At 34.5% G+C, this 12,600-nt stretch overlaps 2 protein-coding genes across 2 annotated transcripts; one reads left to right on the forward strand and one right to left on the reverse strand.

The window, feature by feature from the left end:
• Positions 1-1,255: 1,255 nt before the first annotated feature.
• On the reverse strand, positions 1,256-3,225 carry LOC125200836 (late embryogenesis abundant protein D-29-like). The gene is made up of 3 exons (XM_048098634.1): positions 3,077-3,225; positions 2,848-2,951; positions 1,256-1,896 (listed from the first exon to the last, which is right to left on the reverse strand). The coding sequence occupies exons 1-3, from the start codon at positions 3,211-3,213 to the stop codon at positions 1,430-1,432; spliced, it is 708 nt and encodes a 235-aa protein (XP_047954591.1). The 5' UTR covers positions 3,214-3,225; the 3' UTR covers positions 1,256-1,429.
• Positions 3,226-8,884: 5,659 nt separating this feature from the next.
• On the forward strand, positions 8,885-10,839 carry LOC125202860 (protein LPA3). The gene is made up of 9 exons (XM_048101336.1): positions 8,885-9,023; positions 9,116-9,223; positions 9,534-9,581; positions 9,656-9,695; positions 9,775-9,875; positions 9,956-10,148; positions 10,239-10,337; positions 10,418-10,535; positions 10,618-10,839. The coding sequence occupies exons 1-9, from the start codon at positions 8,934-8,936 to the stop codon at positions 10,736-10,738; spliced, it is 918 nt and encodes a 305-aa protein (XP_047957293.1). The 5' UTR covers positions 8,885-8,933; the 3' UTR covers positions 10,739-10,839.
• The last annotated feature ends 1,761 nt before the right edge of the window (positions 10,840-12,600 follow it).

Raw genomic sequence — 12,600 nt, forward strand, 5'->3', positions numbered from 1 at the left:
TCATCATGATCTTCAAAGTATGACCTCATGATCCATTAGAAAGCATATTATGATCTTGTTCTTCCTTTATTTTGCTTGCTAATGTGAGTTTTAGCACATATAATTTCATTTTATGAATTTATGATCGAGAATCTCTATAACATATTGGATAAATTCTTGGTGTTGGAGTGTTTTATAATGAAACACTAGTATCAGCATCCGTGCTATGCACAAACCATATAGTTATCATGTAAAAATTACACAATCTCAATAAATTAATGGAAATAAGGATCAATATCATTGCGTGATCTTTAAAATTAAAAAATGTGTAATAGCATTTAATTAGATAAATAAAACATATTTTAATGAATTAAAATATGGGGAATTTAGCATTTAGAAAATTTTTGCACAACACTCTCTTGGCTATCCTATTCATTCACATGACTTCAAAGTCATAAATTTCTTGTACAGTTGTACATTCATTCACGTTACAACAATAACGTGTTTAGAATTTGTACTTCTAACTTTAGAGTTAAGAAACTTGGATATGGGGAATTTTTCAGACGAGAGATAGAAAATTAGGAATTGTTCATAACTTTCATTATTCACCATTAATTTTTAAAATTGCAAAACGATGTTGTTTTTATTAGGTCAATAGAATGATTTTTTTTCACCTTATTTAGTTCTTTTTTGCTGAAATAAGGTATCAGTATTGATGCGCAATTTTTGAGTTCAAATAAGTTCAAATATCAAGTGTAAGATCAGGCAAGTTCAATAAAAATAACTCTAATATTATAACGAAGTTCAATAAAAATAACTCTAATATTATAACGATACTGCAAGAATACAACGTCGAATATAGTACTTCGAGTGTCGATCCACAGTGAAAGTAAAGATTATTTAACTCTATAGAAGATAAAACATATAAAAAAAAAGTAGTACTTTGGTTTGAAGATTTTAATTTCAAGCTCATGCAAAAATAATTAAAAGAAATAAAACGAAGATAATTAAAAGAAATAAAACGAAGATTTTAATTTCAAGATCATGTAAAAAAATTAAAAGAAATAAAATAAGCAAGACGAATTAAGAGAAGAAATTGTTACTCCAACCATTCACGGGTAAAACGGTGATAATATCCAACTCTATTTTATGAATTACTTTATGAATTACGGGACTATAAAATCAATTCTTGATGCTAGCACTGAACGTGCTCCGTTTTATACTAAAATCTAATTTAATTATACTAAAAAATACAGAGTAACATGAGATGTAGATGTAAGGATGTAAAACTGATACTACGTATTAGTTATAGTGTCAAAGTAGACAAAATTGAACTATAAACCTTTGATAATTCTACTAAAGCCGTAGAATTAGGCGTATATGCGTATATGCGTAGCTACCTAAACCAAATACTACTCTGTATATATCAACTTGCGGAAATCATGACAGTTCACATATCTGCGGTGCTTACTCCTCTCATCTTATCTCCGAAATCGCCAGCAGCTTGCGAAGCCTTTTCTTTAGCTTCCTCGTACCTCTTCTTATCCTGCTCGGACATCGAAGCCTTAGCCGATGTGTATGCGTCTTCGAGCTTCGACTTGGCATCTCCATAACTCTGGGAAGCTTTGTTATACGCATCAGAAGCTCTCTCTTTGGCCTTATCTGAGCCTGATGCGTAGGCTTTGTACGTCTTATGTTTTGCATCCCCGGCCAAATCTAAAGCCGAATCGCAGGCAACTTTGTTATATGCATCTTTATCACTTGCTGTTTTCAATAATCTGTGTGCTTGCCCTGAAGCAGATTCATAGGCATTGTTGTTCTGCTCCTCATTTGCACCAGAAGGCAAACCCCATTCCTTGGCACTGCCGACTGTATCTGAGGTGCTGCCCGCTACGTCGGAAGCATACTTGGACGTCTCTGCCCACCAATAAAAATATTGGTAGCTATGAAAAGTAAGAGCATCTCCGATTATTTACATTAAACTAAACTCAAATCCATTTTAGTATAAATGTTATATCAAAATACTATGATTTTACACTAAACTCATTTTAAAAAATATTCCCTATATTATGCATTTTTTACCCACAACATTTAACAAAGTTTTTGATTTTAGTTCTTTTTTTTTTATTTTTACTCTTAAAATAGATGGTCACACTTTCCTTTTTAGTTTGTCTCACAAAAGATATCACATTTCAATAACAAAGTTTTTGATTTTAGTTTTTTTATATTTACTCTCAAAATAGATGGTCACACTTTCCCTTTTAGTTTGTCTCACAAAAGATATCACATTTCAATAACAAAGTTTTTGATTTTAGTTTTTTTATATTTACTTTCAAAATAGATAGGTCACACTTTCCCTTTTAGTTTGTCTCACAAAAGATGTTACATTTCAATTTTTAGAAAAAACTCTCTAGCACATTAATATAAATAATGACTATCACATTAATACTCCCTCCGTCCCCCATTAAGAGTCACTCTTTTCCATCTCGGTCCGTCCCCAATTAAGAGTCACACTTCATTTTTACCATAAATAGTAAATAGGTCTCACATTCCACTAATTCAATTCACTCACATTTTATTATAAACCAATATAAAAAAATGGGTCTCACGTTCCACTAACTTTTTCAACCAACTTTTCTTTACATTTCTTAAAACCCGTGTCCGGTCAAAGAGTGACTCCTAATAGGGGACGGAGGGAGTATCTCCTAAAATTCAGTGTCATTCTCTAAGTATGTCATCTATAGAGTACTTTTTACTCAACAAAACAAAAATGTAATTAATTTTAGAGTATTATTGGCGCTATTTACATGTCCCATTTTAGGTTTTAATGTGCTACTGGAGACGGTCTAACAAAGGAAAAGGGGATACCGTATGCTGCGGAGCTGAGTGCGTCGGTGGACCTTGATGCAGCATCCGTTGTTTTCTCCACGACAATTTGAGCCACATTCTTGGTCTTCACCAGCCCGATCCCTCTTCACAAAAGGTGTTTTTTTTAATTACAAAACACATGAATGTAAAGCGCAAAACTTAATACTAGTATTGTTTTTTCACAAAGAAAATGAGGGAGAAGAAGAAAAGAGATAGGGGGTTTGTTTACTCGGATAATTTGTTGAGAGCCCAAGCAGTCCAAGAGCAATCCTGATCCTTGGCATTAGAAGCCTTCAACCGCTCCACACTTGCCAGACAAACCAACAACAACAAAAATAGCCTCATACACGTCATTGAATCTTTCATCAAAAATAGAGATGATGTAAGTATTCAATTTCCAAAAATTGATGGATAAATAAGAAGGCGGTTAGGTTGAAACGTGGCGGGTTGCATGATGACCAGGATTTGTGGAACGTCGCCACGTAATATCGCCAGTCATCTTCTCTTGCCATTTAGACAGCTGGTACTATATTTTAAACGTCCACGCTGAAGAAAATACAACCCTCTAATAGACAGGGCCCCAAAACCGATTGGCCTCGGGCGACCGGTTTTTGGGGCCCATTGCAGGTGGAAGGCCAAGGAAGGGGTGTCGAAACTGATGCCCGTAGATACCTGCACCCGATTTTAACTAAAATTATTGTCTCGATATCCGCTCTATACTGTGTTAGGTATCCTGCAATACCTGCATCCGACATGACAGATATTCGACTCGATCCAAAATTTTTGTTGTTTTGAAAATAATTTTTTTTTTTAATTTTTGATTGCATTATCTTAAAACCTGTTGATATAATTTAACATTTTGATGATAAAAAAGTCCACAAATCATTAGACATTGAACATCCACAATTTAATAAGTATAAGTATATGCTACTGTATGTATAATGCATGTGTGTTTAGCATATGCCACTGTAGGGGAGTATCAATTGCTAACTCATCATTTAATTACTAACTACAACTAATTTAAGGCCATAGAATTTTAGAAAACGTGTGGTCTACAATTTGTCACGTGTAATTTTCATTTTTATTAATAAACTAAAAAAAGATAAAAAAAAAAAAAAACTCAAAATTAGGGTTTTGGATGAAAATGTCAATATAGTGTTTCGAAAATATCAACACAATGCTTTGAGAATGTCAATACAATGCTTTAAGAATGTTAACACATTGCTTATATTGACATTCTACATATATTATATGGACATATTTTATGTAGTATGTTTACATTTCTACTTGTACAAAAAAATTAAAAATTTTTAATTTTTTTTTAAAATTTTGACGTCGGAACATATGCATGTAAGATATCGTTGGAATCCTTATGAAATTATATTTAATTTGATATACTCCCTCCGTCCCATTTTAGGAGCCCCGATTTACTACTTTTGGGTCTCTCACTTTAGGAGTCCCGGTTGGAATATTCCCTAATTGGTAATAGGCCCCACATTCCACTCACCTTTTTCCACTCACATTTTATTATAAAACTAATATATAAAAGTAGGACCTACATTCCACTATCTTTTTTCACCAACTTTCCTTTATATTTCTTAAAACTCATGCTGAACTCAACCGGGACTCCTAAAGTGGGACGGATGGAGTATGTTATATAAATTTAAAGTTTTGGGATTTCTTTTAAAAGTTAGTTATTACTAAACATGTAGTTAATTGACATTAATACCCCTATTGATATTTTTTGGAATTAATCATATGGCCTTATTGACGTTTGTCCTTGTTCGTATTGACATTTAGGGATTGATAATCTAAGCCCTTAATTTTTGAATATCTAATGGCTATTATTTAGTTATAGTTAGCAATTAAGTTATGAGTTAACAATATAACACTCCCCTGCCACTGTATATATTAAAAAAATACATATGCTAATATTGGTATTTGTATGCAAACAAACACGTTTTACTCATAATTGAGGAGAAAAGATTAAAAATAATAATATTAATATTAAAAGTTACAAAATATTAAACTAAAATCAGATAATTTTTGGGATTATTGGGTATTCCAAGTGGGTATCGGGTATACCCGATACCCACAAAACCAAAAGTATGACTACCCGATCTCGACTCGTTACCCGTTTCCGTCGGGTAGTGTGTACCCGATACCCGACGGGCATCAGGTCAGGTGTGCGGGTACCCAATACCTGCTACCCGTTTCGACACCCCTACTGAGGAGGTTGTCGCGGCAAACAACCTTTGGTGCGACAGATTTTGCAGAGGCGCTATTGTGGGGCGGTTCCGCCGCAGAATCTGGCCCTGAATTTTAACTTTCAAAAAAAAATAATTTGAATTTTTTATTTTATAAATAACTCATTTCGCATCTTATTTTATCACTCATTTACTCCAATCTCTTCTCATGTTGTTCATATCTCTTAAAAAAATTTCTGGTGGTCCCCCAAAAAATCCTGACGAATCTCCGATGTACCACGACGTTTCCCCAATCTACCTCAGCCTTCCCCCACGGAGCCTTCAACAGCCTATGTCAAGTTGCAGGATGAGATCTCAACTTTGCCAATGCGGGGAACTATGGCGATATGTATCGACAGGTGATGGGAACTCAAGATCTTGGTACCCTAGGAATGCATGGCTCCAACACAAACCCCAACTCTAATTTCCATGCCAACACCGACAAGTACGAGCTCTCGGACATGGAGTCATTAGGATCCCCTCCTGAGCAGGCTCCCCAAGCACACACAAGGGGTAGGGGAAGGGGGCAACAAAAGATCTTCACCCTGTCGGTCGCAAGCTCTACAGCGCCGTGGAGATGATGGTTTCAACTAGGTGTTGGGTCGACATCTCCGAGGATCCGATCTTCACGAACAACTAGAAGATCAACAAATTCTAATCGCGGATCTCTGGGATGTACCTTTCGCTGAAGCCGGCCTGGGAAAAGGAATGTAGCCCGAACCACCTCCACAAGCATTGAGCTCGAGTCAAAACGAATGTCTCCAAATTTGGCGCCGTCTACCAAAACACTACAAGGATGTGGGGCAACAACAAAAGTTTGGAAGATATCCGCAAGAAAGCCATGAAGACGCACTCGAACAACGGTATTAACCCTAATATATGTACTACAACATCTTTCTTCTCGTGAAGGATTTACATAAGTTCCAACCGGGGTATGATCCTAGTGATCCGAAAAGGACCAAGGTTAATGCTAGCGATAGCTACACCAGCAGCAACGAGGATGATGCCTTCGACTTGAACTCTCCTAGTCAATGCTAGCGATAGCTACACCAGCAGCAACGGGGATGATGCCTTCGACTTGAACTCTCCTATGGAAGAGAGTATTGGCACACAAGTTCCAACATAAGGCCGTCTATTTTGGTCAGGTTTACATAAATCTAGCGAATTTATCAAGTATTTTTCTTTATTTTGTTGAGTTACGTTGAGCTCAGTTTTTGGGATTTAAACCTCATCCATGGTATTCACTTGCTCTGTTTTAATTGTTACCTAGAGAAGTACGAAATTGTCTGAGTCCGGTCTGTTTTGCTTGTATGCTTTTTTTAACTCCATCCGTCCCACAAGAATATGCACTTTTGGTTGAATATTGGTTTTAATGTACAATTGATGAAGCAAGAGAGGATTAGAAAGAAAAAATAATTAAAGTATTGTTAGTGGAGAATGGGTCCCACCTCAGTACCGGGATATCGAACACAAACAATATAATTGCAATTGACTATTATGTACTAAGCGTCATATACCACCTAGAGAAACAAGAGTTACTAGAAAAAAAAAACATGTAAATAAAGAAGTTAAACCAGGCAAAGAGTGAAATTCAAAGGATAGATCTTTCACAATTATAGTTACACAAACAACAGTTATGATACCCTAGCACATATCATACTTAGCTAGAACGAGTCAAATAAATATTGCCTATGTGGCACAAAGTAGATCACATACACTAAAGTCGTCAATTCTAGATTTGCAACTCTCAAAAGTCAAAAGCATTTAGGCTCCTATATATTGTTCTCGCTCTCAATTAAAAGTATCATTTTAAGGAATTAATTGTAGCGTCAACTAAGCTCTTCTAATAAACAAACATCTTCTCACGATTATGTTGCAAGTCAATAGATCATTATAAAATGTACTATCACTCAAACATGAAGCATTATCCAACACTTAGAATCGAAGCAAGTAATAAACAAAACGGATACGAAAAAGTAAAATTATATAAACTAATAAAAGTTACTAACACATCCCAAGAATTCTTATAAATAGCTACTCATAGAGAAATAGAAAAAAATTATAAAATAAAGTACAAAATAAAGAAAAAGCAAACAAAGCCTAATGATTAATTGTTGTGCAATCTTTAGTTGCGTATGAGTTGTACGGACTAAAATGGAAAGAGTATATTTAATAAAACATAAATTACAAAGATAGAAGCCATCAAGATTAATAACAAAGAAAGAAGCCGCTGCTCAGGAATTCTTAAACTGAGATAATCCTCTAACTCCTTATTTATAGATATTTTTTTAAATGAATATTTAATTTATGTTAAAAAACATTTTCCTCTTCCTTTATTATTACAATAATAATACTTGAAAATATTTCATTGGGATGTTTTTATAATGAGTTTTCAATTTATATTCAAAAACCTTTTTACTTCCACTTCTTCCATTAGTATAACACGTGTGCCATGTACGAAATAAGATATTTTCAATTCATTAATTTTAGATTGTAAATTAATTAAAAAAATATAGAAAAATATCACTATAAAAAAATCGTAAGCAAAAAAATGTATATAATAAAAATGAACAAAATAAGTAACAAAATTTTGGTTATATGAAAAATAAAAAATATATTCGGTTTAAAATTGAAACATAATAAACATAAAATAATTGATCATAAATTATAATGTTCAAACATAAATTGTGGATATAAAAAATATCAAAATCATCTACAACAATAAATACGTTAAAGTAATAGTTAAAAAAAAGAGTGCATAAAGTGATTGGCAATAAAACATGATGAAATAATTTGGGGTAGCAAAAAATATATTAATATATTCAAACAAAATAATCATCCTCAATCGCAAAACAGTTGAGAGATCAAATAAATAGCAAAACAAACATTATTAATACACGAACGTCATGAAATAGAAATAGAGAAGTCATATTATGACAATGTTGATGATGTTCAAAAGATTACCTCAAAAAGTGAGTCAAATTACTGCAGAAAATTCAATATTCAATGAAGATTATACTAAAAAAAACCTAGATATGTGTGGATAATAAATTACAAAATGTCATATTTATAATCTAAAAAATTACTATAAAACTTAACCCAAACCTTTCACTTTCTTCACTTAGAATAAGTTTTATATTCCTCATATCAAAACATCATAAAATATGATAAATGTTGGGGTCAGTAGATTTGGTATTATAAAAATATTAGTAATTCCTAATTAGTGAGTATATTAAAGAAATTTTAAAAGAGAGCGGAGGAGCCTAATTAATACTCCCTCCATTCCACTATAGTTGAAGCGTTTCTTTTCGGTACGAAGTTTAAGAAAAATATATTTATTGTATTAAAGTAAGAGAAAAAATAATAAAGTAAAAAAATGAATAAAGTAGATAGAATAAAGTGTGAGGAAATGAATCAATTATGAAGGAACTTTTCAAAATGAAAAAAATGATTCAACCAAAAAAAATTATTTAAAGAGAGTAGAAGAGTTTGGAAAAGGAGTGCCTACTTTTATGAAGAAAATGAGAAAAAATCTAAGAAATTGTAAAAGAAAATGATAAAATATTTATTTATTAGTATTAATTATAATGAACCGTTCACATATTTATAATATGTATATGTATGATAAAAATATCTCTTATAAATTAAATCTGAATATAAACTAATCAAATAAAATTCTAATACAGTAACTTATAAAAATAAATATTAAGAATAGCACTATGTTATATTCTTGTTTTATGGAGTTGATTAAATGAGAAAAAAGAAATAGTCCATCTAGATAGTACGGCGTATCCATGTCCACAAGCGAAATATTTATCCTGAATAAAATAAAATGAAAGAATGGAGAGAAATAGAAATACAATGGCATTGTTGAGTTTCCCAACCGTTTCATGGTTTCCCGTTGTACACTCGTATCCTTCAATACCACAGGTGGGGTTAGAAATTCTTGAAACTTTTAGGATTAATTTCAAGATAAATATCACAAATTCACGTCTTGTTTTTATTTATTGTTGTGTTAATAGTTAAATTCACGAAATCTTGCGGTTTTCAAATTTGGAGCTGGGAAGAGCGGCTCTTCCACGGAATTCGAAACCCAGTTTCCGCGTGATTATGATGAACTACTTAAGCAAGTAAGCATTGTTTATCCAATACAAGTTTTTTATTTTATCAAGTGTTGCGCCTATAACATACTATTACCTCAATAGAAGTTCACATTCACAAATTTTAAAAAATGTCAAAAAAAGTTAACGGGATATGAGTCTCACTTTTATATTAATGTTTTGTATAAAATGTGAGTGAAATGAATTACTGGAATATGAAAATTGTTTACCATTTATGCTCACTAGGACGGACTAAGATGACAGAAGTGAACTCTTATTGTAGTAATATGCATATCTTGCTTGAATCCCTCCTCTTAACAACTTTTCTAACCTTTAACAGGCTAAAGAAGCCACTGAATTTGCATTAAAGAACAAGAAACAGCTGATGGTCAGTCAATCTTGGTCTGTTCATTTTGTTTTCAAGTAGAAAAATATTACTACTATCATATTCACAATCCTCAGGAAATAGAATTTCCTACCTCGGGTCTGGACTCTGTGCCAGGTAACCAAGTCTCCTTTTTGCCTTGCAATTAGTATTCACAACTCAAGTTTTGTTACAGACACAGTTTCTTCTTTGCTAGGCGATGGTGAAGGCGGCATAGAAATGACGGGGAGCTTGCAACTGATCCGTGAATACTGTGACCTTCTTGTTAGTCCTGAGAAAACCACCCGGACTAGAGTTGTAAGTATGTCTCTACAAGTACAAAATTACACATCATATATAACTTTATACTACTACTATATCTGAACAACTATTTGCAGTTCTTGCCCGAGGCCAATGAAGTCGAGTTTGCAAGAAAATCAGTTTTTGGAGGTTCTTCTCTCAAATTAGACTACTTAACAAAACCATCATTCTTTGAAGATTTTGGTTTCGTGTCCAAGGTTAAAATGGCAGACCGAGTAAAGCCAGAAGACGAACTCTTCCTAGTTGGCTATCCATATTTCAATGTTAATGGTATTGGTACTGCACATTTGGTTCATCTTTTCGTCGTAAATAAAATGAGTTTCCTTATATATATATATGTATATGTATGTACATAAGCAGAGATGCTGGTGGTGGAAGAACTGTACAAAGAGGCTGTAGTTGAGACGTCTCGAAATCTGATTATTTTCAATGGGGAGCTGGATAGAATAAGATCAGGCTGTATCCTTTGTACCAGTAACTCACTGCAAAATTGTTGTTATGTAAAAGAAAATCAGTTTTTTCCCATGACAAGCTAAAAGATTATCCAGCATTCTTCTATCCAAAACTAGCTGCCCTCACCCTCTCATTTTTCCCCAAGATGGAGACCGTCTATTATATTCACAACTTTAAAGGACGCAACGGGGGTGTGCTCTTCAGGTTTGGTCTCTTGCTACTATTTTACATCCTCTTGGATAGATTTAGTTTTAGTTTTATACTCTCTCTGTGTCTGTGTCCCCAGGTGCTATCCTGGACCATGGAGGGTTCTAAGGAAAATGAGAAACGAATACATATGTGTGCATCAACAGGAAATGATGCCATCACTCAAGGAAGTTGCCTTGGAAATTCTTCCTTCCGCATGATCTCTGACTTCATATTTCATCATTCTTTTCCCACCCTTTCTTGTTGATAATCACAACATTTTATTTATTTAGATTAATGCTCTCTTCTTGTGTTTTTTGTATATGTTTTTTTGAATATGCATGTTAAGAACACACAACACAATTGAACCGAGAAACAAATAATAATTGAGCTTTAGGGAAAATTGTTAAGAGGCAGTTTGATTATATGCCTTTCAACCATTCTTCGCTCCAAAACAGCTTGTGGTGCAGCTGTGATATATGGATGGATCACATCATGAATTTGTACTTAGCTGGGATTGAACCGGTATGCTACTTCTCCAATCTTATCATGTCTGCTCTTATTGAATTTTGTGTATAAGCTTGAAGCTTTAGCAGCACCCAATCTCCAATCATGCCATACTTGTATGACTGCAAGTTAAACCTTAATAGTAATTGTATGTTCTTTTCCCTATCTCTTAAATGGATGTCAAAGCCTCTATATTAGTCTCCAGGAATACAAGGAATATGCAGTTGATGCACTATTTTTTCATGATTTGTACATTATAAATACCCTACTTCTCATCTCATTTCATCATCTTTTCACTCCAATGACACTGTCTCTTTTTTATTTTTCCCACTCCCTGCTCGAAATGAATCCCAGCGACGTTAATCTTGCAGGCACCTTAGAGCAGTACATGTTGGCCTATGGTTAGCGATATTACAAGAGGGTAATGCAGCGACGACAACAACAACATGAAGAAAATGCACCTAGGCCAATCCTCCATCTGGAGCCGGTCTTTGAGAGCATGCCTTAGCCCCCGAACGGCTAGTCGCAGACTACTTTGCTGACGAACCACGGTGGGGCCCAACTGTTTTTCACCGGCATTTTAGAATAGGGCGAGGTCTTTTCTTAAGCACTGAAAACACGTTGGAGGGGGTGATGAATACTTCTAGCAATGTCCCAATGCCAGCGGTACTCGGAATCTCGACGCTACAGAAGTGCACGATTGCATTTATCGGTTGGGTTATGGAGGCGCGAAAGAAGATCTATTTGATGCGCAAATGTTTGAAGAACTTTTGTCGTGGAGTTGTTGAGGCTTTTGGCAACACTTATTTACAAAGGGCAAACACCAACGATTGCCAATCTCTGTTGAATTTGCACGAGATTGACTCACAAATTTTCGAGTAAGATAGGAAGCATTAATTATATGCACTGGTATAGGAAGAATTGTCCGACCGCGTGGAGAGGTCAGTTCACGAGTGGGTACAAAGGCACACACCCCACGATGATTCTCGAAGTCATTGCTGACCAACGACTTTAGATGTGATATGCTTACTTCCGTGTGGTTGGGTCAAACAATGACATCGACGTCTTGAACCAGTCGCCTCTATTCAATGAAGTATGTCGTGGTAGAGGCCCGACCTTCGAATTCACAGCCAACGGCCGACCGTATTGTTTAGGGTACTACTTGGCTAAAGACATATACCCGAGGTAGCCCGTATTTTTCAAGTCGATCACTTCCCCAACGGATGAGAGGATAACTTTATTTGCTCAAAGGCAAGAGGCAGCCCGCAAGGATGTTAAGCGAGCATTTGGTGTGCTGCAATCGCGTTGGGCAGTAGCGAAAGGCCCGGCATGTTTCTTCTACAAATCTTGTTTCGGTGATATCATGTATGCATGCTCCCCACAAATCTTGAACCTTTTTTTAGTTTGTTTCTCGCTGTACTTTTTTCAGCATTTTATATCATGCATGTTTTAATAATGTGTTTCTATATCTATGTTATTTGTTATTTTATTTTATTTTTTAACTTAAAAACTCAAAAAAGAGTGAAAATGATGAAATAAGACTATCTCCAATAGTACACTAAACCTAAAATAGGAT

Source organism: Salvia hispanica, chromosome 1 (genome assembly GCF_023119035.1).
Source record: "Salvia hispanica cultivar TCC Black 2014 chromosome 1, UniMelb_Shisp_WGS_1.0, whole genome shotgun sequence".
NCBI classification, from domain to species: domain Eukaryota; kingdom Viridiplantae; phylum Streptophyta; class Magnoliopsida; order Lamiales; family Lamiaceae; genus Salvia; species Salvia hispanica.

What these genes read in the sequence shown, in the direction of transcription:
- LOC125200836 (XM_048098634.1), bottom strand. Translation starts at nt 3,213, where the DNA reads ATGAAAGATTCAATGACGTGTATGAGGCTATTTTTGTTGTTGTTGGTT. An exon ending in GCTCTCAACAAATTATCCGA is followed by an intron (nt 2,952 to 3,076) that starts GTAAACAAACCC and finishes CCTTTTGTGAAG; the next exon opens with AGGGATCGGGCTGGTGAAGA. An exon ending in ACTCAGCTCCGCAGCATACG is followed by an intron (nt 1,897 to 2,847) that starts GTATCCCCTTTT and finishes ATTGGTGGGCAG; the next exon opens with AGACGTCCAAGTATGCTTCC.
- LOC125202860 (XM_048101336.1), top strand. Translation starts at nt 8,934, where the DNA reads ATGGAGAGAAATAGAAATACAATGGCATTGTTGAGTTTCCCAACCGTT. An exon ending in TCCATATTTCAATGTTAATG is followed by an intron (nt 10,149 to 10,238) that starts GTATTGGTACTG and finishes GTACATAAGCAG; the next exon opens with AGATGCTGGTGGTGGAAGAA. An exon ending in GGATAGAATAAGATCAGGCT is followed by an intron (nt 10,338 to 10,417) that starts GTATCCTTTGTA and finishes ACAAGCTAAAAG; the next exon opens with ATTATCCAGCATTCTTCTAT.